Here is a 24602-nt window from a genome sequence, read left to right on the forward strand (position 1 = left end):
ACTTTTTTTTTTTTTTTTTTTTCCCATGAACTAGTGATGTGTAGATTCTGAGAAAGAAAATTTGTGGATGCTTCCTATGATTTTAACCACGGAAACTGAGATAGAGAAACCACATTGCTAAAATTGGGAAGAATATCAGGAGCAAGTTTTTGAAGGGAATTATAGGTCTAGTTTTGAATATTCAGGGAGAGGATGATGTGACATAGGTAGCTGGATATATGAGTCAGGAGTTTAGGGAAAAGAAGTTGGAACATAATTGAATGTAATTGCCTTGAAAATAAGCCACAAGATCCGAAGAAATCTTTTGGGAAAGAAGCTTGATAAATGAATAGAAGCAGTTCAAGGATGAAGCCCCAGGTCAGAGAAATAAGGAATGTTACTAGGTACCCATGATGTATAGATTCATAACTTTGGTTTTAGAAGGGCTTTGTCCACTTTTCTTCCTTTGTCCTGTAATTCTCAGCACAGAATACATTTTACTCCTATATGGAAAAATGCCCTCAGTAATAGGGTATGCAATGGCTCTGGAAATCTCACCCAAATAATGTCTTTAAATTGGAGTCATGGGGCAATCCCTGTGGAGATGCAGAGATCCAGTATATAATACACACCCTTTCTGAAATGCATTGCTTCTCCCCACATGATTTGTAAACAGTTTCAATGTTTTCAGGCCTCCTGAAGTCTACGACAGTAGTCAGTTGAAGTGTTCTGTACCAGGGGATTTAGCTTAGTGGTTCTGCTGCCTGCCTCCCAAGTGCAAGGTCCTCAGTTTGATACCTGATATGGAAAACAAAACAAAACAAATGTTCTATATCTGATGCTACCTTTTCTCTTCTGTTGATCTGACTGAATCTAAAGGTCTTTACAGATGAGTCCTGAGAACAAAAATCTGATGCTGTTGAACTGCTATCTCCTTGTTGCTATGGAGATAGGTCTATCTGTTGATAATATGAAAAGTTACATCACTACCCCACAGGTTTTTTTCCTTGAGCCCCACTCTCAGACTGTACCGCTACCTATTGGAAAGCCCTTGAGACAGCCCAATTAACATTCACTTCTAACTTTAATGGCCTTCAAATAGAATCTTGGAAATCATCTCTGCAAAAAAGAAGTCCTGTCATCCTCTTGAATTTGGTGAACTGCAAATCTACCTTTTTAGTTGGAGCCATTTTTGTCTTTCCTTTCACGCTGGACATCTACTCTATCAGTCATAATAACTCAATTCTGAAAACACAAAGCATTTCTTATTCCCGTTGTCCTTGTTCACTTTTATTGGTGCAGTGTCCTGTTCACCTGGTTCTGCCTTTGCTTTCTTTCATACAGCAGCCATCCAGACTGCAAACAAGGGCTAGTGAGATCAGTCACCTTTCTTCCGGGATCCGTGATGCTCATTGCACTCAAAGTGAAGCCCAAAGTACTTTCCCTGGCCCAGAATGCCTCGCTTTTAGGTCTTTGTTAGCTCTTAGGCCTCAAATCCCAGTACTTTTCCTCTCTCTCCTACCCTAGTGGCACCAGCCTCTGGAACCTCCCTGAGCCCAGGGTCTCTGTTCTGATGATACATATCTGTTCTGACTGTTCCCTCTGCACAGGCCACTTCTCTTCCAGACTTCCTCAGGCATTGCTTCCTCTCCTTAGGTTTGTATTTAAACAGCATCCTGTCAGTGAGGCTGTCTGATCACTCACAATGAACCGCAGCAACCCCCATACTACTTGCTGTATTTTTCCTTTCTTTGGAAAGTATATTGCAAAGTCAACACCCACCCGGCAGAGAAGCACAGCAGGAAGGGACTGTGACAGGATGTCTGAAGAGCATGGCAGAAAAGGAAAATATTTCATGAAGAATCCTTTCAAAACAAGTCTAGTGTATTAGCAACTTTGCAAACTGCTATCCTTAAAGAGGGTGATATTTCTTGTAACAAAATTTCAGAACAAGCAACATTTAATTGTCTATGGAGGTTAAGATCATGATTTTTCCATTAATATATTTGCATGTTGTTTCTTAGCCTTAAGTCATAATTCTATATAAACATAGCTAAGTTATAAAGGATAGTATGATGATCATACTTGAACCCACTTAACAACCAGATGTAACATGAATAACCTATAACTGCTTTGCTGCAGTTTGCCCCTGATGCTACCCACCAGAGGTAGCCACAATTTAGAATTTGGTATTTCTATCATTCTTGCTATAAAACTCCTATGTGTTTTTCAGTCCTTTATAATCACATTGCACTGTTTTGTTTAGCTTTCTTATTTGATCTTGTTTGTGGTCAGTATGGTATGCATGATTATAAATAAGGACATATGTTTATTTAAAAATATATATTTATTTAGCGAGAATAAATGTACATATACACAGTAAATAGGAAATTTTCTCTGAGGGAAGTTACTTTTTGCTCTCCAATGTAGATTTCATTTTTTTTAAGAGCAAAGCATTCATTGGTGCATTTTACATAAGTATAATCACATTCATCATAGGGAATTTGTACTTGTACATGATCTATCCTGCTTCTTTTTTTGAAAGTATTGTTCATTGGTACAATTTAGGTATACAATACAGTTATAATCATCATTGGGATCTTGTACCTTTTTATAAGACTTGTTTTGGTTCTTATTTTCCCCTTTCCGCAGCCTTCCCTTCACCACCTCCGCCCTTCACATTGTTTCCATTTCTCTTATCTTTCCCTACCCCTCCCACTTTCTCTACTCCTTTAGACCTTTTCTTCCTGTCACACAATATCAACTGTACATTTTAATCCTTATTTACACTTTCTGTTTTTCACACCAGAGAAGCTGTTTGGTATTTACACATGTTTTATTAATTCCACTTAAGAGTATGGCCTCAGTGTGCATCCACTTAGGTATAGTTTTTTATTCTTTATGGCTGAGGAGTACTCCATGTTATATTAAAAAAAAAACCACATCTTTATCCAGTCTCCAGTTGATGGGCTGTCTCCAAATTTTAGCTGTTATAAACGTGGGTGAACATATATCACTGTGGTATGATTCCTTTATTTCTTTTGGGAAGATACTCAGCAGCGGAATAGCTGGGTCAAAGGGGACCTCTAATCTGAATTCTTTGAGGTATCTCCTTATGATTTCCACAGCGGTTACACCAGTCTGCACTCCCAACAATGAAGAAAAGTTCCTATCTCCCCACAACCGCACCCGCATTTGTTATTGGTTGATTTTTTTGTTTGTTTGTTTTGGTTTTGTTTTTTTGAGGCAGGGTCTCACTATGTAGTTGAGACTGCTCTGGAACTCACTGTGTAGCCCAGGCTCATCTCAAACATACAGTGATCCTCCTGCCTCAGCCTCTCGAGTGCTGGGATTACAGGTGAGCACCACCACTCCCAGCTGGTTGATTTCTTGATAAGAGCCATTCTTTCTGAGGTGAGATGGAATCTCAGTTTTTTTCATGCCCAACTCTACAATGACCATTGATGGCGAACATTTTTTCATACGTTTATTTGCTGCTTTTACTTTTTTTCCTGAGAAATGTGTGTTCATTTCAGATGCCTAGTTTTGATTTGGGTCTTTATATTTTGGGAGTTTGATTTTTAAAAAATTCTTTATATATTCTATATAGTAGTCCTTCACACTGATGGTTATAACTGGTATGTATTGACTTTATTATTGTAGTGTTATTTTCCTTTTATTGGTTCTTTTTTATTTTTCTCCCTCTCCCTTTAAATTCTTGCCTATTGGATTTGCTCTGTTGGGCCTCATGGAGTTTTGACTTTCATTGTCTTTTTCTAGGATACTTTAGACTTACAGGATTGGGTGGTTCACAAATACTTCTCAGTCTGTTTTTCCTGTTTAGGTTATGATACTTTTACTTCAAAAAAAATTTCCTGATTACAGAATTGTATCTTCAAATTTTTATTCTATTCACTTTTGTGTCCCAAATTTTGTGTACCTCTTACTATATCTTATACATAGTTAATTATTCATGGAACAAATTACTTTTTTAAAAAAATGTAGGGCCAGGAAATCTGGAGAGGAAAGGTCTGTGACAGAACTTCCCATCTGTAACTGGGAATTTTGAAGAGAGCCAAGTAGAGAGGTTCTCTTCAATTTTTTTTTTTTTTTTTTTTAAAGTAGTGGGAATTGAACTCAGGACGTTGTGCTTGCCAGGCAGGTGTAGCACTTCTGAGTTACATCCCCAGCCTGAGAAGTTTCTCTACAGAGAACTTTAAAGAAATAGCAACACTGTAAACATTTTGGCATTAATCTGTTTTTTTTCCCTTGTGACTAAATCATGTGTGTGAATAAAAATGACATAAATGGGAATACATTATTTGACAATTTTCTTTTCCTTCATACTGCTCCACAAGCATATTTTATTTTTCCTACAATATTATTTTTGACTTCTGCATGGAACATATTCTTAGCCAAAATTCTACTCTTACACATTTATATTTCTACTTTTTAAAAGCAAAATCAACAGAAATAGGAACAATATACAAATTAGAAGTTAAAATTGTAAGACTTGAATAAACTAAAGTGACTCCATGCTGATAGGACAGAGACTGTGCTTCTTCATATGCTAATTGCTAATTTGGCTAACAGCCCGCCCAGGGGCAAATGGTATGACAAAAAAAAGTGACCCTAGAACATTTCCTGCATAAGATAAGCAATGTGTTTGCAGTCTTGTTCTGTGAATTCCCTGACTTTTTGTTTAGAAAAACCTTATAAAAAGCACCTCAGCCCCTGAGCAGTTGCCTCTCTGAGCTACCTGGCTCCGGGAGTGCCATCTGGCCAGACTAATAAAGGTCTGTTTACCATCTAGGCTGGTGTGTTCCCTCCTGGGTTTCTTATTCCTCTGTCGAGCTCCTGGAGCCTAGCTGGGTTTTAGGGCCCAGCATCATGGAGGCCTTTTTGGCCGTTCACATTCCGTGGAGTGGAAGTGAGACTTTGAGTCTTACAAAAATCAGTAGAGCTTTGTGTATGATTAAATCTATGCAGAAAAGAATGGGTAGTATACTTGCATAAGGAGAAGATTTCAAATCTAGATGAGTAAGTGGAGCTGAGGGGAAGTCATGAGGCCAATCTTGGTCCTGCTGAGTTTGAGACCCCTGTAGAATAGTTAATTGGTGTAATCGCCACGTCTTCCTCTTATGGGCTGAATTGTATGTGCCACTAACTTGTATTCAAATCCATAAGTTTGAAAATTTGACCATATTTGGAAAGAAAGCCTATAGTAAAGATGCTATATTATATTATTGGAGTGGGTCCTGACTCACTGGGGTATCTTGATAAAAGATGAGGACATAAACATGCACAGAGAAATGCCCTGTGAGGAAATAGGGAAGATAGCCATTCACCAATCGGGCAAAGAGGCTCAGAAGAAAACCGTGCTCCAGGCTCGATCTCAGAACTTTAGCCTCCAGAATTGTAAGAAAATACATTTGTTTCAGCTATTCATCCTGTGGTACTTTGTTATGGCAGCCTTGGCAAACAAAAACATTTCCTAATCACTTTCATTTTGTGATTATTTATCTCTGGATCTTGTCAATGTTCTACTTTTTTATGTGAGAAACAGATAAATATACAGAAAACACACACACACACACACACACATCTGGAATATATTCTGGGCGAGAAAACTATCTTTTTTTTTGTTTTTGCATCTTGGTTTCATTGATGGGGCCTCCCCTGGAACAAAAGGTAGATTAACAAAAGGAACACATGCACATTCATGTAAAATGCTTTATATGGATGGAAGACTTTATAAAGATATAAAGCTCTGAAGAACATGTGAAACCTTTCATGTTATGGTTGAAGAATGGACAGTCTTGAAGTAATATAAAGGATGAAGGAAGAATATAAATTAAAGAATATAAATTAAACATTCTACTTCCACAACAACCACAAACTGAACTTAACACTCTTTACCAGGTCGTTTCTCCTTAAACTGCCAGATAAACAATCTGCTCAAAGCCGGGGCCTGCATGGATCTGACCAGACAGGTGCTCCAGGTCAATCAACCAATCAGGCTCGATCGCTTTCTTCAGGTCCCCGTCCCTTGTTTGCATAGCGTTCGGAGTGCTCACCTGTGCGAGAGCTTTTTTCAATTTCCCCTCATCGTCTCTGGGAGCGCCCTGCTTTGTAAATCTCACCTTTCTGTGGTATGCAAATGGCTAATCAAAACTTTCTTTTTTATCTGAATTCTTTTCCTAGTCGATTTTTATAGACATAATTTCACGGGATACCCTGGTTCTTCTAGTGAGGGCTGGGGGAAAAAATGGTTGGAAAATATTACATTGCTTAGGTGGCAGTCAAAGACGGAGTTCTAACACTGTCTTTGCCCGAAAATAAGACCTAGCCAGGACACAATCAACTTCAAATACTAGAGATATAAAATACGAGCCCCAATCAGCCTTTCCTTGCCTTACCTGCCATCACTGGTCTCTTGCTCAGAGGCTAGTCTGGAAAGCAGGTGAGACAAGGACAGGCTGATTGGGGCAGGCATTTTTGATCTTTAGTCTTCAAAGCTGATTATGTTCCAGCTAAATCATATTTTGGGGGAAACATGACAACTATAGGAACTAGGATGTCCTCAAAAACACTTCGGGGAAAACCATAGTCTAAGAGAGGGGTTGGGCTCTTTGAAGAATACTGTTTCTACTGCTGGACAAGGAGACTATTGCCTGGTTTAAAGTCTCAGGACTCAATGTGTGGGGGGTTGGGGAGTTTCCTCTGTGCTACATTCATTTTGTGTTCTTACACACAAATGATCAACCTGGCAAAGACAGGTAGTCAATCTTCTGTTTAGAGTTCAGTGAATGCTCAGGGGAATGAAATAAGTTGCCCAAAATGCTTCAGTCAGGACTACCTTGTTCTGAGGGATTTCTTGTTTAAACCATAATACAGTATTCTCATGGGTTGGGGAGTTTCCTCTGTGCTACATTCATTTTGTGTTCTTACACACAAATGATCAACCTGGCAAAGACAGGTAGTCAATCTTCTGTTTAGAGTTCAGTGAATGCTCAGGGGAATGAAATAAGTTGCCCAAAATGCTTCAGTCAGGACTACCTTGTTCTGAGGGATTTCTTGTTTAAACCATAATACAGTATTCTCATGAATACATTGTTTAAAATTTTATTTCAAAATTAGTATTGAAGAGGGCCGGGGATTTGGCTCAGTGGTTCTGCCACCTGCCTCTCAAGCACAAGGTCAGAGCTTGATCCCTGTACCAAAACAAACAAAACAAAACAAAACAACAGATTAGTATTGAAGATCAAGAAATGAATGCTTGAATAACATTATGAAACTTGTGAAATTTCCTTCATGAGTCTTTGCAAAATTGGGTTACTTAGTGTCGACAGTCATTTGCTCCATCAGCATTTGCAACCATATAGCTAATAAGCAAAAAATAAGGTTTTCAAGCTGTTTTACTTTGCCAACCTCCATACCCTTCCCCAGCCTCCTCCCCCATGACGTTCAGAGATTACATTTCCTTTCAGGTGAGTTTGAGTTTCCAAAACTGATTAAACAAACAAACAAACAAACATTCGCTGGTGTAATATATGGCTTTGTTGCACAACATATGTGTATCTCCTGATCTGTTTGACTTCAACTGAATCTAAATCTCCCCTTATATAATTGGAACTAGCTTCCTGCCAGAGTTGTTACTAACAAATACTATGCAACTAACTAATCCTTAGATTCATACAGATGGGATTCAGATCTCAGAATTTCTATGTAAGAGACCAGTTACTTAACCTTAATTTCTCAGGTCATTTTCCCGTAAAACAAATGATTCCAGGCCAGCCTGGACTGCATAGTGAGTTCAAGGCCAGCCTGAACTACACAGTGAGACCCTTTCTCAAAGAAACTAAACAAACAAACCAAAAACCGAAGCCTAAAACCCTCCAAATGATTCTATTTTATAGTAAGTGATTGCAGGCTAATCGACATAGTGAATGCAAACAATGGCCCAGAGATCTAAATGCCTTGAAACTTTTCTCTTAAAATGAAATTTCAAGGAACAAAGAAGCTGTGGACAAGGTCCAGAACACTGAGGATAGTTAGGGGAAACTTGAAAGTGAAAACTAGTTAAGGGCAGCTGCAGTATGAGACCCAGTTCTCCCCACGATGGATGTACTACATGGAAATAATTTTTACATCTTCCCTCCCTCCCTCCCAGTTATGTTGCCTGTTCTATCTCTAAAGCTTGTATGTTCAGGTGAGCAGCAAACTAGGTTGGATAGAACAGGTTTTAACCTTCAAATAATGACAATGATAAAATCAGTGAACAAATGTGGAGACTCAGTGATCTATGGGCAAAGTTGTGGCAGAGACCTGTGGTTTATATAATCAGATTTCCTCAGATGCAGCTCTACCAGCAAGATAAAAAATATAATTTTCGCTTAGGCATTCTTAACCTAATCTGATACAGTAACTCTCAACATTCTAGGATTCTACCTGGTTACTCCCTGATCAAGGCCAACGGTGAAAAGGGAAACAAAACATGTTTAGGGAGTGGCGGCGTGGGGGGCAGGGAAGAGCGTAGTAAGATGGGCTCGATCTAAACATTAGGCATCTTTTCTGTTGATAGTTACGTCAGCTAAGTGGAACCAACTGAACATCTTAAATCACTGTGTTAAAGTATTAAGGAAAAAAACCCCCGCCGTCATTTAATGCCCTGACTCAAGTTTCCAGTTACAGACCTTTAAAAGACAATGTGGGTGGCTCTGAAAAGAGCCTTTGGGTTTGCAGGAAGCGGCGGGCGCGCTCACTTGGAGCTGGTGTACTTGGTGACGGCCTTGGTGCCCTCGGACACGGCGTGCTTGGCCAGCTCCCCGGGCAGCAGCAGGCGTACGGCCGTCTGGATCTCCCGCGACGTGATGGTCGAGCGCTTGTTGTAATGCGCCAGGCGAGACGCTTCGCTCGCAATACGCTCGAAGATGTCGTTGACGAAGGAGTTCATGATGCCCATGGCCTTGGACGAGATGCCCGTGTCCGGGTGGACCTGCTTGAGCACCTTGTATACGTAGACCGAGTAGCTCTCCTTGCGGCTGCGCTTGCGCTTCTTGCCGTCCTTCTTCTGGGCCTTGGTCACCGCCTTCTTGGAGCCCTTCTTCGGGGCAGGCGCCGACTTCGCTGGCTCAGGCATGATAGAGACCACTCAGGAATCCAGCTACAGGAGAAATGACTGGCTCGAACTGCAACGATGTTAATATTTGTAGGGCTTGTATGTAAACGTGGCGTTTCAAAATTTAGGCTCTGATTGGGTAGATTTCCCAGAACACGACGTCACATGCAAATTAGGTGATTTCCAGTTCTTCTCTACAATTGGTTACATTCTGTAGTTTGTTCTAGCCAATTACAGAGCGTAATTTACAATCCCTACTAGAAGTATAATAGCTTGTCATTTGGGCAAGAAACATTCACATACGTTTATCCTTACTGGTGGTCATTTGTCTTAATTCCTAAGTAATGTTGCGGGCAAAGGCTAAGTCCCGCTCCTCCCGCGCGGGCCTGCAGTTCCCAGTGGGCCGAGTGCATCGGCTGCTGCGGAAAGGCAACTACGCCGAGCGCGTGGGCGCCGGCGCCCCGGTGTACCTGGCGGCCGTGCTGGAGTACCTGACGGCCGAGATCCTGGAGCTGGCGGGCAACGCGGCGCGCGACAACAAGAAGACGCGCATCATCCCGCGCCACCTGCAGCTGGCCATCCGCAACGACGAGGAGCTCAACAAGCTGCTGGGCAAGGTGACGATCGCGCAGGGTGGCGTGCTGCCCAACATCCAGGCTGTGCTGCTGCCCAAGAAGACCGAGAGCCACCACAAGGCGAAAGGCAAATAAGTAGTTAAAAAGCAGAAAGTGTTACAACCTCCTTTAGTCCTTTAGACCCAAAGGCTCTTTTCAGAGCCATCCACATTTTCAAGTAAAAGAGCACGTGGCAGAAAACAGGGTGAAGTCTAAAGATTCTGAACATTCGGCCAACTTTTATTAAAGCTTTACCTGCAAGAATCCATGTAGGGGCTTGGAAGTTAGCTCAGGGGTTCCCCGCCTGCCTCCCAAGTAAAAAGTCCCAAATTTGATCCCCGGTACAAAAAAAAATAATACTCCCTCCCCCGAAACAAACCATAGTAATAGAAATAAAAATAGTGGGCCGCGGATTTAGCTCAGTGGTTCCGCCGCCCGCCTGCTTCGTAAGCGCAAGGTCCAGTTGAAAAAAAAAAAAAAAAAAAAAAAAAAAAAAAATCCTGAATATCTCGTGAGACCACTGTGGCTGAATATTCACCAGAAATACGAACACTTAATACTGCAATGTTGAACATCTGGCAGGGAACAGGTTTCAGAAAAGTTTGGAAACTTTTTAAAGCTAAGTCCCCAAAATAGGGAAATCCAAAAGAAGCCATGAGTGCAATTTGGGGAAACCTTCAAGGACTATAGTAGCAGGTGTAGTAACCTAGGAAATCATGTAGATCTCACAACGAATCGATGCAGTCATTGGAAAGTCGAGATAGTCTGGGTTTTCAATTTCTGAAACGAGATAAAAATTTTATTTGAGCCAATGTTCGATTGTCATGTAGCATTTGTAGTGCAGTCATACAAAGACCAGACTAGGAAACGCTTGTGGGTTCAAATTATATGGGTTCCTAAAGTGTGGTCTTTCCAGCTCTACCATATATTTTCTAAATGAGAAGAATTTGCAAGAAGTTCAAGTGTTGCTCTGTGAGTATTAGGAATTGAGCAGCGCGCAGTAGTAAATCAGGAAATGAACTCGGCGTCGCTAACAGTAACAGACTACCGGATTATATAGTGGAATAACTCATCCAATCAGAGTTTCCAGTTATCCACCAATAAACTCACTGATTTTCAACCAATAGTTTTAATACGCGGGACTTTTGAAAATCGTCATGACCAATCAGAATATTTCTGAGTGTATATAAAGCCAATCTTTTGCACCATACGTTATTCTTTCTTTTGTCTTCATCCTGAGGTTATGGCTCGTACGAAGCAAACTGCTAGGAAATCCACCGGCGGCAAGGCCCCGCGCAAGCAGCTCGCTACCAAGGCTGCCCGCAAGAGCGCTCCGGCCACTGGCGGCGTGAAGAAGCCGCACCGCTACCGGCCCGGCACCGTGGCGCTGCGCGAGATCCGCCGTTACCAGAAGTCCACCGAGCTGCTGATCCGCAAGCTGCCGTTCCAGCGCCTGGTGCGCGAGATCGCGCAGGACTTCAAGACTGACCTGCGCTTCCAGAGCTCGGCCGTCATGGCGCTGCAGGAAGCTTGTGAAGCTTATCTGGTGGGGCTGTTTGAGGACACCAATCTGTGTGCCATTCATGCTAAGCGGGTCACCATCATGCCCAAGGACATCCAGCTCGCCCGCCGCATCCGTGGTGAGAGGGCTTAAGTTTATCTTGCTGCTTTAAACCAATCAAAAGGCTCTTCTAAGAGCCACCTACTTACTCTTTTGAAATAGCTGTAACTAACTTAGCTATTTTATTTACATGAGTGTATAGTCCGCTGGTAAGTTACAACCTTTAATTAAAGTCTTGGGGAAATTTGCTGTCTTGAAAGCTGTACCTTAAGGTGTACTGAGTTGGAGTCTTGTTGATAATACGGCTCGAAAGTACAAAAGGGTAACATTTTGCTAAAGAGGACATGTACTGTAAGTGTTTTGCACTAAGTATAGTCGAACAACCTGTTTAATGTCGAACCTCATTTGCTCAATTAAACAATATGTAACAAGGAAAATCAAGTCTTGGCTTGACGTTATCCTTGGTAGTAGTTAATTTTTTAATTACAAACGATGGAACAAAATAACTGGAGTTACTATATCAAGTATTAATATGTAATGAAACCATTGCAAATAATTGAAGGAGAGGCGTATGGAGAAAAACAAGGGGAAGGTCTCCACACGGACTTGCTAGCAGTAGATTGTTGAAAAAAAAAAATCCACCCCATCAGAATTCTCTAATTCATGGTAGCAGAACAAAGCAGTTCCCAGATCCGGTGTACATGATGTCATTCAGTGTTTCCACCCACTAGAAGCAAGAGAACCCACAATCAATATAGGAAATAGTTTGGTTCCCCCATCTAGGGCTAGAGAAATTGTATGGTACCAAATTTGGTACTACATAAAATACCAGAAAGTGATTCTTAAGAAAACTAGCTTGGCACCTAATTATAGTAGTGATTGTGGGTGTAGAGTTTTAACTAGGTGGTGAATGAGTTTGTACCAACTGTGTTCATGGCAAAAGACTATTCTCTAAACTGTACATAACTGTATATACAGAAATTTCTGCTTAGTTTGCTGGTCTCAGTTTCCGTCATTTTTAGTTTTTATAAAAGAAACCTTTGGGCCCATTCCTAACAGGTAATGGGTTTCTGGGGGAAGGCCATGCAATTGAGAGATAACCTAGTTATAATTAATATAGACAGTGGTGCTATCCATAGGAAGCTGGGATTGAGAATTCAGTAAATCAGCGCCAGTCCCATAACCAGGTTCTGTTTACTCAGGCTTAGCAAGGAGTAGGTACGTTTTCATGTAATTTGCATTGAGAGAAATAGTCTCCAAAAGGGACCTTTTGGCCTGCTGGAGAACTGTGTTAACCCAGTACAGGGAATCACTGTAATGGTCACCTGGCATTCACAACAGTGTTTCCCCCCCTCCCCCTTTTCTCTTCCTGGGATTGAACCCAAGTCTTTGCTATGAATTACATCCTCACCCCTTATTTATTGAGGCAGACTCACCCTGTCACTGTGTTGTCCAGGCTGGGTGCGATTTGGCAGTCCTGCATCAGCCTCCCAGGTAGAACAATTTTGAGCAGAAGGATGATATGAGTGAGTCTATACTGAAACACATCTGTATTCAGTAATTGGCTGCCCCAGGTTTAGGGGGTGCTACCAGGAGGGGTGGATACCATTCTAAGCTTTTTGTCAGACATTCAAGATCCCTTTCCATCTTTACACGCGGGCTTTCAGCACAGATTCCTGTGTATCAGCTGTTCCGTTGTCATGGCTTTTATTTATTTACCAATTTGTCACTTTCAGATATATATTTTTTTGAGCTGAAAAGACAGATCATTTATTGAAAGTACCTTGTCACAAAGACTTTAAGAACCAAAAGCCAGAGGAACAGGAATCCTGGTAGGAGATGAACCTGCGGCTTCGGGTTGCCATGCACAGGGACTCCAAACTCCCTTGACCGGGATCTGATTTTCAAGGACAGTGATCCCAAAGCATTTTCATTTAGTTCTGAAACTGACAAGTTAGAGTTCTCATAATAGATATATATATATAGTGAAAGATGGTACATAACCTAATGAGAATTTGTTTCCTGGTAGACAGATAGGATTGGGAAGATTTTATAGGAAGTTGATAAATCTATCACAGAATTTGCCCAAGGCTTGGTGGTGATCATTTGTTTTCTGAACCCTTCATGTTGGATGATATTGCAGTGTCATCTGAGATACAGGGATTTCAATTATGGCATCTATATAGTGAAAGATGGTACATAACCTAATGAGAATTTGTTTCCTGGTAGACAGATAGGATTGGGAAGATTTTATAGGAAGTTGATAAATCTATCACAGAATTTGCCCAAGGCTTGGTGGTGATCATTTGTTTTCTGAACCCTTCATGTTGGATGATATTGCAGTGTCATCTGAGATACAGGGATTTCAATTATGGCATCTACACTAGCAGTTACTTTCAATTTTTGAAAATGATAGCAGAAGGAGGAGCAGAAGTGTTGTGTCCATCATGATTTGCCCAAATAACATTGAGAATTTTTGGATACAATATCAGTTCCCTAGATCTTGATTTCTTTCGTGAGCTCTTCCCATTGAGGGTCCAAGAGCTACTATATTCAGTAAATCTCCCTTATCCTTACAGTCGTACCCAGTTTTGAAAGATCACTTGACTAGAGATAGAAGTTCTACTGCTGAGGCAAATGCAATTTCCTCTCTTAGTTAACTCTCTCTCTCTCTCTCTCTCTCTTCTTCCTTTGGTTAACTCTTGAGAAACACAACTACAGTTTCCTTATTTCTGTGGTAAATTCAATTTTCTTTTTTCAAGTTTAATTTTGGATGTTAAATTGAATGTATTAAATACCTGCAGGGCCTGGGATTTAGCTCAGTGGTGCTGCTGACTGCCTCAAATATGCAAGGTTCGGAGTTTGATCCCCTACACCCCCATAAAACAACAAGAACAACAACAACAACAACAAAACAAAACCTAGAGAACTAGTAAAGCATTATTTTTGGGTATTTCTGTGGCCATATTTCCAGAGGAGACTGATATGTGAATCTGACTGGAATAAGGGGTTTTCTTGATTTCCTTAGCCACATTTTTGCCTGTACACAGCTACAACACTTGGACTCCTAATGATGTTCACCTTAAAATGAGAATTTCATTCTAGAGTTGGATTATCTTGTCCTCTCTTCCAACGGAACCAATTCTTACCATTGTTTATAATCCTTAAAAAAAAAAAATTCTGGGGAAGGCCTATGTTCTCCTGAAGGTAAAAAGAGTCACCGATTAAGTGTCCCCTGTCCAAGGTTTTGCTTATGTAGTAGAGGCTGGCCTTGAACTCGCAAAGTAGGTTGGCAATCCTCCCGCCTCAGGCTTCTAAGGGCTGGAATTTAACAGGCATGCACCACCACCCTTGGGATTGATTAGGTTCTAAGGGCTGCTCTTTTTGTTTCATTTATACTGCCTTGGGTAAACAGCCGAGGCAGGGATTGCAACAGATTTGTATTGTAAAACTGGTTATATTTTCCTACTCAGTGATTAAAATCCCCCCAATTCCTTTGCAGGTAGGTGTGCTATTGGGCCCTTTTGATCAGTGATGTATTTACATTATGCCACCATCAAGGCTTCATAGAGGGAAAACTTCTTTGTATCCCCTGAGGGTTGAATAAGTGAATCTATGAAATAACAGGAGAATTTATTATGTTCATGGGACCATCACATGGAAGAGAAGTGAATGCTCAAAAGCCCAGTGAGATCTTATCTGCCAGTGAGAAGCTTATCTACCCTCTGCATAGAGAAGAGAGAAGGGAGTGTAGGTTATTTAGGGCAGAGTAAATGATTTTTGGAAGGATGAATGGGCCTTCGGAAGAATAGGCGCTATAACCTATGATGAAGTCTGTTTGGGTGTGGTCTTGATCTCCCATCTCTCTGGTGATAATAAAGAGATTCCAAATAATTCCAGAATAATTGTATCCTTGTGGAAATTCAGAGAAACCTTTCCTTGTGCTTGCTTTTCCCTACATGGTCTCAGTTTGAAGTCCTAATTGGCATTTTGGGGGTGGCATTGCCTCAGGTCCTTCAGTTTCCATAAATGTTGGGAATGTCCTTTCCACGCCCTTCTCTCCTTCCTTCAGGATGAAATGTGATCATGATGGTGCTGGAGCAGGCATCTTAGGCTATAAGGGGAAGGGACATAATAAAATGTCATATGAGAAATTCCCTTAATGCAAATGAGCCTCCAAATACACTGAGGCAGGCTGGTCCTGAGGACATGGACGGAAAGGCTCACAGACTGATGTAATGTTCCCAAATTTCATGGCTTGTGCATATTTTAATTGAATCAATTTGAACACATAGTAGGAAACAAGGGGAAGAGGATCGGCGAGTTACTATATTTCAGATAAATTGCAAATGAGAGTTACAGAACCTGAATCCTTGCTTAGGTCTGTTATATGTGCAAGCTTCCCCCTCTCCCAATGTACTGTTCTGCTCAGGACCTTGAGCTTGTGAGGCCAGTGGTGGCACCACTGAGTACCCCGGCCCTAGAGGGTGGTTTTGAGAGCCAGAGTTGACAGTGACCAAAAGGGCTTAGCAGATGGACATTATTTGGAGTCTACATGTATTTGACCTGTGGAAGAGATGCAGGAAGAAATATAAACCACAGATGTTATTTACCAGTGACAAACAGAGCAGTCATGAGCAGAGGGCAAATTGGAGAAAATCTGTCAATTGAAGACCTCAGAAATGTTGAACTTCTTCATGAATATTTGGTATTCACACATATTCTGCTTTTTTATGTACTCCTGTCTCTGAAGCACATGCAAGCTCTTCCTGACTTTCTTTAACTTGTGTCTTAGGCCACTAATTTATGGCTCAAACTACATACAGCTTTTAATTTTTGTTTGCACCTTACCTTGTTTACTTACCTAAAACATCTTCTAAATTTCTATGAATCATCTATAAAATCCTTATGAATTTTATCTGTCCCACTTGTTGTGTGTGTGTTCATTCTTCCTAGTAGAATTAAATAGAATATATTTGAGAAAAATTCAAACAATAAGGCAGATTACACATTGAACATATCAGTGGTGTTCCGCAAAGGCATCAGAGTCCCATTCCAGGGCCAAGCTACATAGTTTTACAGGACAGAGAAACACTTGTATGATTATTTACCTAGTGATTATTTTACATTGAGGGTTACTTCCTGGGATCTCTGTTACTAACACATACAGGTGTACATTAAAAAAAACTTTATCTTTTTAAAAAAGGAAGGGCAAGATTAGCTATCACTATGGTATTGTTTTGTACATGTTACTAAGGCACGAATTAGGATTTTTATGAAAGTCTTGTTTCCAATCAGTGATGAGACATGGCCATAAAAATATCAATGTCACTTCTTCCCTTTCCTTTTCAGTACTAAGGATTGAGCTGAGGGCCTTTGAGCTGAGCTACATCCCTAGACTTTTCTACAATTTAGTGTGAGACAGGTCTTCCTTCATCATCCAGGGTGGGCTGCAATTTGTGATCTTCCTGCCACTGCTGAGATTATTGTCCTGGACAACAAGACCTGGGGGATCCCTGTTCTTAACTACATTCTGTTCATGCAGACTTGGACTTTGCCAGTGCTAACTTGCTGACTCTCCTCCCCTAAGCAGGATAAGTCTTTTGCATCTCCATATCTGTCTTGCTTGCTTCTTTCCACTTTTCATCACTTTTGTTCTATTCGTCATGCAGAATTGCTTCCATGGGACTTCAAAATTTTCAAGACTCATGTCAGTTTTTGGTGATTTAAATTTAGCCCCATCAAAAGCTAGTGGAAGCTAAGTATGGTAGCACATACCTATAATCCTAGCACGCTGGGAGGCTGAGGCAGGAGGATTGCAAGTTTCAACCCAGCTGGGTGGGGTGGGAAGGCCAGCAGTGTAACTCAGTGCGAAGGCCTTGTGTTCAATCTCAATTCCTACACAAAAATTAATTTAAAAAAATGACTTTCACAATGATGCGTCCCCTTTCAGTTAGTTGTTACGATTATTATTTAAATATCCATTTTAGATTGCAATCTCTGTAAAGATTAGGATCTAAACTGAGCCCTTGCTCAGTTGGCTACAGTCATCTTCTGGTCATTTGTTAAAAGAGTCTTATAATTTTAAGCATGCGTCTTTTCCAGTGAAGCAGCATCTCTCAAGGATCTGATAGCATTCTTGCTTTTTGTTGTTGTTGTTTTTTGTTTTTGGTACTGGAGGTTGAACTCGGTCCTTGTGCTTGCAAGGCAAGCGCCGGAACCACTGAACTAAATCCCCGGCCCTGACAGCACTCTTTTTTTTTGTTTGTTTGTTTGTTTGGTTTTTTGAGACAGGTTCTCACTATGTAGTTGAGACTGATCTGGAACTCACTCTGTACCCCAGGTTGATCTCGAACTCACAGCAATCCTGCCTTCTGAGTACTGTGGGATTACAGGCGTGCACCACCACACCCAGCTCCTGACAGCATTCTTAAAATTGAACCATCTAGAGAGTAAAATCCATGTCTCTAAGACTCTACAAGAGGACATAATTAGATTTTGGTAATTAGCAGCTAAAAACCACAAGCTGGCCTAGTCTCCCATACACTCATCAACCCTTTGTACCTTTTACTTCTTGGATCCCTGTTTTCTCCTGTTACTTGCTTTTAAAAAAATCACCATTCTCTGGGTCACATAGTGAAGCAAAATAGTAGTCTCCCACTAGCTTTGTTATAGATGACTTTTGACATATGGGTTATGATGATAATGTTTGCCTTAGTTACTTTTCAGGGATTTGAGGGTCGTTTTTGGAGAAGTCAGCAGTTTTCCCAGGACCTGCACAAGGGTCTGGAGGGCAACTTTTGCATATCAAGTGGCTGAAAACTCTACCCTCAGATGATGGTAACAGCCACTGTCTGAACACGAATCCCATGCAGAACCATGAGTTCACTGCTTAGACATGAATCACAGATTACTTCACCTCCAATCACCCTTTCGCACTTTTCAGACCACCCTATTCTTCTGTATCCCATAAATATCTCTAAACCCTATGCTTGGGATGGAGTAGGTGTATTTGAGCCATGGCTCTCATACCTGTACTCTTGGCTTCTTTGTAAATAAGCTTTCTTTTTTATACTCATTTCATTGATTGGCTGCTTACTCTGCTGTGGGCAAAACGGGCCTGCTTAGGGAACAAGATAATTTCTATCCTTCTCAGGCCCCTTTCTCTGTTAAAAAAAAAAAATGATTACACTCAACAGCCCTAGTCCGCTCACCTATCTCCTCATTTGGGGAGGAGTCTTGGGCATATCTCTGATCTTGAATCTTAGAATATTTTCCATTCACCTCTCCTGCTCCCCCTAGAACTATGAGGGGAACTTCATTTTTTTCCCCATATGACTATCACGCTGCTCAAGATAACTGACTGGGCCTGTTGGCTGGCTGTAAGGATAAGATTACCAACATTACTTATGTTTATTGGGTTTCTTGTTTTTCTTAGATGCAAATCCTATCTAGCCTTCAATTTACTATGATTGATTTATCTGCCTTCTATAATGTCTTCCCAATCCTGTCTACTAGGAAACAAATTCTCATTAGGTCATGTACCATCTTCCATCATCTATCTATGTATCTATGTATCTATGTATCTATGTATCTATGTATCTATCTATCTATCTATCTATCTATCTAATCTGTCTCTCTCTATATATATATTTTTAATAAGGATCATTTGAAGTCATTACGCTGTTTGGGATAGCCTATATATTTTCAGTCTATTATGAGAACTCTAATTTGTCAGTTTCAGAACTAAATGAAAATGCTGGTACATTGAGTCAACCTACAACTGAAGCCTCTGCTGTGTTAACCCAAGCAGATGTTTACATAAGAGGACCATTACAGGATTGCAGAAATGGACGCGAACATTTTCACTCCGACACAATACATATTTTTAGTTGAACTGTTACAGGGAAGCCAGCTCCTTGATGCAGGAAGGAACTAGATCCTCACTTAAGAATTAAAAAAAAAAAATCAGTACGTGATTGCAGTACATAATAGTTACACTCATTGTGGGCACTTGGTATGTGTACCTAACCCATCTCAATTCTTTTTCTTTCTTCCCTCTGGTTAGATTCACATATTTATCTTATAAATCCTAATAAAGTTGACTGTTATACATGCAGATTAACATTCAGACTAACAAGCCCAAAACCATATAAAACATAGAATTATACTAAATGAAGGTACACTTTTAGATACATTGCACATGCTGGATTACAATGACTTCTTTCTTTTCCTGTTTTCTTCTCACCTTTTACTTTGTACTTTATGTATGTACATAGATTCTCTTGTAAAAAAATTGCAACCTTTAAGTTTGTGTGTCTGATTTACTTTTTCTAACATTGTTTTCAAGGTGCATTCATTTTTCTACAAATGACTCTTCTGTTCTTTATGGTGGAGTACTGCTCCGTTGTGTATATATGTACCACATTTTCTTTATCCATTCATCTGTTGATGGACATACAGGCTGCTTCCAAGGTTTACTTATTATATAATTGCTGGTATAAATATGGGTATGCATATAATACTATGGTATTTACATACATTTAAAAAAAACCTCTTGGGAAGATACCTAGGAGAATAGTTGGATCAAATAGAATTTTTTCCATTTATTGAGGAATTTACATAGTAATTTCCATAATGGTTTTACCAGTTTACCCTCTCACCAACTGTGCAGGATTCCTTCCAGACCCCCCAGAGCAACCTCTCCAGCTTTTGTTACTGGTTGTTTCTTAAAGATAGCTGTTCTTTGGGCGGGGGTCGGGGGGTGGAATCTCAGTGTTGTTTACTTTGCATTTCTCAAATAGCCAACGATTCTGAACACTTTTTTCACGTATTTATTGGGCATATGTACTCAAGTGTGTATTCATTTTATATACCCACTTTTTTGTTGGGTCTTTAAATTCAGAGAAAGTCTACTTGAGTTATTTATACATTCTGCTTATTACTGGTGTGAGTAGCTGGCAAAATTTGTCCTCGTTCTGTAAATGGTTTTCTCTGCTGTGCAGTAGACTTTTTTAGACTTAATTGGATATGCAGATCCTCATATTCTTCATCCTCAGATCTTTGTGCTCTTGCTAAGAATTCAGTGAAAACACAGGCCAGAGGCCAGAGGCCAGAAAAGGTAAAATTTTCTCAGTACTTTCAGGTGAGAAGACAGGTAGCTACAAGGCATCTCCCCCAAGGGTGAATTTGTAAACTTTATGCACACTGTTACTTCTGGGGGTACAGGGAACTAACTGTGGTAGTTATGATGCTTATTGACATTTTTAAGACTAACTTTTAAAATTGGTATCTCAAAAATGACTTGCTTTTTTTAAAGTGCTGGGTGTTCACAGGTGCTGTAATCAACTACTGTAAGTTAGGTTACAAACAAGCTTTTAAAAGGATTCTTCCTTACTATATGGAGCAAAGGCCGAAGCCCAGGAATGCAACATACTGTGTAGTGTTACAGGTAGATAACCAAATACGCAAAGGAATGAATGTGCAGCGTAAAAGAAGTTTCTTTCTGTTACGCAGGATCACCATTAGTCCTGACTAAATGCTTCGTGGGCCAACATGTTATTTTAAAACCACCTTAGATTACCTACCGAAGAAAGCCACAGAAACGTTAGCATTAAAGCTCTTCCTTGAAATTGTGGGTGGCTCTGAAAAGAGCCTTTGGGTTTGAAGGGAGCAGCGGGCGCGCTCACTTGGAGCTGGTGTACTTGGTGACGGCCTTGGTGCCCTCGGACACGGCGTGCTTGGCCAGCTCTCCGGGCAGCAGCAGGCGTACGGCCGTCTGGATCTCCCGCGACGTGATGGTCGAGCGCTTGTTGTAATGCGCCAGGCGAGACGCCTCGCCGGCGATGCGCTCGAAGATGTCGTTGACGAAGGAGTTCATGATTCCCATGGCCTTGGACGAGATACCCGTGTCCGGGTGGACCTGCTTGAGCACCTTGTATACGTAGACCGAGTAGCTCTCCTTGCGGCTGCGCTTACGCTTCTTGCCGTCCTTCTTCTGCGCCTTGGTCACCGCCTTTTTCGAGCCCTTCTTCGGGGCCGGGGCTGATTTCGCTGGCTCAGGCATAACTGCCAAAAGGAAAGAACAAGTGGAATAGATCACCGCACCGCCCAGGTCTGATTTTTGTAGACGCTCTATGCAAATAGGGTGTAAAGTTCCTGCAACCATGATTGGACTAGAGTAGCCAATAGACTGTGCTCATGCAAATAAGGCGCATTCCAAACTACCTTTTGATTGGCTATTTATGTGAAACCACATAAATTCTTTTGTGAATCCTTAGGAAAAGTATTTTCAGCATTTTTCCCCCTGAAATGTAAAGTATTGTGTTGTCCTTGTGATATCCTTATCTGAATGAGAAATACCCTGATATAAATTTATGGGTCCTGTCTTATGCCAGTTTCTTTTTTGGGGGAAATTAGCTGTGAACTTTTAAAGCTAGAAACTACAAGTTAAATTTTTCCCATAATTAGGTCAGAGGAGTCAAGTCTTAGAAGTCTGGTCAATGTCGGCAGGAATCTTACAGCTTTTGAAAAGAATCATCGAATTTTCACCGCGGCGAGACTTTAATGCTTTGTATTAAAAGTGTTCGGAAGTGATGCCAGTGGTTGTAGGGAAGTTTTAGCCTGTGAAAACCACGGAACTAGTGCTGGGTAAGACATTCCTTCAAAGCAAGAAATTGTATCGAAGATAAAGAACGTCACTGAGCTGGGGGAATGAACTCTAAAACTTCCCAGATGCTGCAGAACGTTTCTTTCCATCTGTTTACATTTATTCTCAAATATTTGGAGTGAAATATAGGTAGCTGTACAATATCTGCGGGAGACCGGAAGTGGAAGACGGATACAGTGAAGAACGCTGTGATAGGTAGGGATTTTAAATTTGGGACTTGGTAGCCAATCACAGGGCTCGTGGTGTTTTTCCATTCCTTCCCCGAAATTTGAGAGTTTTGACCAATCAGGAGGACTTTGCCATTATAAATAAGAGCAAGGTCGCGTTGTACTTGTTTTCGGTTCTCAGGATGGCTCGAACAAAGCAAACCGCTCGTAAGTCCACCGGCGGCAAGGCCCCGCGCAAGCAGCTGGCTACCAAGGCTGCCCGCAAGAGCGCGCCGGCCACCGGCGGCGTGAAGAAGCCGCAACGATACCGGCCAGGCACCGTGGCGCTACGCGAGATCCGCCGCTACCAGGAGTCCACCGAGCTGCTGATCCGCAAGCTGCCTTTCCAGCGCCTGGTGCGCGAGATCGCGCAGGACTTCAAAACCGACTTTCGCTTCCAGAGCTCGGCTGTCATGGCGCTGCAGGAGGCGTCCGAGGCCTACCTAGTGGGGCTGTTCGAGGACACCAACCTGTGCGCCATCCACGCCAAGCGGGTCACCATCATGCCGAAGGACATCCAGCTGGCGCGCCGCATCCGTGGTGAGAGAGCAAAAACTTGTATTACTGCTGCCAGTTTTGAACCCAAAGGCTCTTTTCAGAGCCACCTACAGTTTCACTTAAAGGAGCTGTTTTGTCTCTTATGGTTTTTTCTCGTCCAAATTAAGAGTGTCGGCCTGGTGTTTGCATTGACCTGTGGGTCACCATCATGCCGAAGGACATCCAGCTGGCGCGCCGCATCCGTGGTGAGAGAGCATAAACTTGTATTACTGCTGCCAGTTTTGAACCCAAAGGCTCTTTTCAGAGCCACCTACAGTTTCACTTAAAGGAGCTGTTTTGTCTCTTATGGTTTTTTCTCGTCCAAATTAAGAGTGTCGGCCTGGTGTTGCTGCATTGACCTGTCTGAATTCTAGGCCATAGGTTGTAGAGCACGCTCGCCTGGATAGGTCGTTGTGACTAGGTTTGTCTGGGCTTGCCCTAACCCTAACCTTAGTTTGTACACAGTTCATTAAAAACCTGACCAGTTTCCTGGGTTAAATCGACAAATTGTTTAGTTAGGTACCATTGGAAATGTCCGCATTTTCGTCTGCGCTTCTGTTCGTAACAATCGGTAAAATAATGCGAACCTGGTATATCATTTTGCTCATCAATTAAATCTATAAAACCATAGGTCACCAAAGTTCCAAGTCTAAAAACTGCTTACTCATTTCAAGCTCTCAAAACCTGGTTTTCTCAGCTGTGTTGCTTGACAATGACAAATTTACTTTTTTTTTTGGCACTTTGGTAAGCAAATATTGCAAATGATCCAAGCATATATATGGAATAAGTAAAACTAATCAGGATACTTTTCCCAGTGTATATAGTGTTATTTTTGTTCGGAGTCTGAAAACCAAAACAATGTCCCTATCAATCTTTTAGGCTTTGCAATTACTAGTTGGAGCCAGGACCGAATATGCTTTCCCGCCATTTTGTGCTTGCAGTTTTCAAATAGGTCCGATAATTTAACCCTTGAGATAAATATAAGTAAAACTCGTTATCTGTGTCATTGTAGTGCGAGTCACACTATGTCTGGACGCGGCAAGGGAGGCAAGGGCCTCGGCAAAGGCGGCGCCAAGCGCCACCGCAAGGTTCTGCGCGACAACATCCAGGGCATCACCAAGCCCGCCATCCGCCGCCTGGCCCTGCGCGGCGGCGTGAAGCGCATCTCCGGCCTCATCTACGAGGAGACGCGCGGGGTGCTGAAGGTCTTCCTGGAGAACGTGACCCGCGACGCCGTCACCTACACGGAGCACGCCAAGCGCAAGACGGTCACGGCCATGGACGTGGTCTATGCGCTCAAGCGCCAGGGACGCACGCTCTACGGTTTCGGGGGCTAATTATTTTCTCCTTCTAGGCAAACATTTCTGAAGGTCCTATTTATGGCCACCTCCTATATCTTTTAAGGAGCCAAAACACTTAAAGGAGATTCAGGGTTCTGCTCTGTTAGTGTAGACTCACTGTTCCGTAATGCTGAGTGTTGTGTATTGATAATCTTTCTCAAGCTGTTAATGCCATTTTGGCCTCCTTGCCCCTGAAGAGGTGGGCCACACAGATGGTGTGAAGAAAGAGTGGATTCATGGGTTAGAAATTAAATGGCCCAGCTGAAGTCCGTACCAAAAGTTGAACAGCTGCACTACCAGTTCAAGACCACTGTTGACCTTGTCAAAAGACCAGTTTATTAAGGTTACCTCGCAACCACTGATTTGAATTGTTGTCTTCTGCAAAACCATTTTTGGAAACGGGCAATTTAGTAAGAGGTAATCGAGAATGTTAGTAGCATCCGTAGCCATTTACTGAAATACGCATTTGATACGTATTGTCAATGAATGTGGAGGTGGTAAGACTTACAGATTGCTATTTCCAAAAGGTCGTGTGTGTATGTTATGTGTGTTTATATATATATATATATATATAT

General features: G+C 41.6%; 4 protein-coding genes across 4 annotated transcripts in view; 2 read left to right on the forward strand and 2 right to left on the reverse strand.

Moving 5' to 3' along the window:
- LOC104861624 overlaps positions 1 to 24570 on the forward strand; it is a 26914-nt gene extending 2344 nt beyond the window's left edge. Inside the window, exons 3-9 of the mRNA XM_010623100.2 lie at positions 6431 to 6442; positions 10955 to 11362; positions 14080 to 14128; positions 16628 to 16691; positions 20945 to 21282; positions 22324 to 22690; positions 23700 to 24570. Of these exons, the coding sequence (XP_010621402.1) occupies positions 6431 to 6442; positions 10955 to 11362; positions 14080 to 14128; positions 16628 to 16691; positions 20945 to 21282; positions 22324 to 22690; positions 23700 to 24024 (1563 nt within the window). The 3' untranslated portion in view covers positions 24025 to 24570. The remainder of the gene's footprint in view (positions 1 to 6430; positions 6443 to 10954; positions 11363 to 14079; positions 14129 to 16627; positions 16692 to 20944; positions 21283 to 22323; positions 22691 to 23699) is intronic.
- Positions 7175 to 9165, reverse strand: LOC104861522 (histone H2B type 1-F/J/L). Its single transcript, XM_010623006.2, has 2 exons — positions 8676 to 9165; positions 7175 to 7193 (listed from the first exon to the last, which is right to left on the reverse strand). The coding sequence occupies exon 1, from the start codon at positions 9119 to 9121 to the stop codon at positions 8741 to 8743; it is 381 nt and encodes a 126-aa protein (XP_010621308.1). The 5' UTR covers positions 9122 to 9165; the 3' UTR covers positions 7175 to 7193; positions 8676 to 8740.
- On the forward strand, positions 9445 to 10080 carry LOC104861539 (histone H2A type 1). Its single transcript, XM_010623032.2, has one exon. It carries the CDS (start codon positions 9445 to 9447, stop codon positions 9808 to 9810), a length of 366 nt encoding a protein of 121 aa, XP_010621334.1. The 3' UTR covers positions 9811 to 10080.
- Positions 20919 to 21341, reverse strand: LOC104861523 (histone H2B type 1-C/E/F/G/I). Its single transcript, XM_010623007.1, has one exon. The coding sequence runs from the start codon at positions 21339 to 21341 to the stop codon at positions 20961 to 20963; it is 381 nt and encodes a 126-aa protein (XP_010621309.1). The 3' UTR covers positions 20919 to 20960.
- Positions 24571 to 24602: the final 32 nt, after the last annotated feature.

This window comes from Fukomys damarensis, unplaced genomic scaffold (assembly GCF_012274545.1).
Source record: "Fukomys damarensis isolate Sample0158 unplaced genomic scaffold, DMR_v1.0_HiC HiC_scaffold_10, whole genome shotgun sequence".
In the NCBI taxonomy this organism is placed as follows: Eukaryota; Metazoa; Chordata; class Mammalia; order Rodentia; family Bathyergidae; genus Fukomys; species Fukomys damarensis.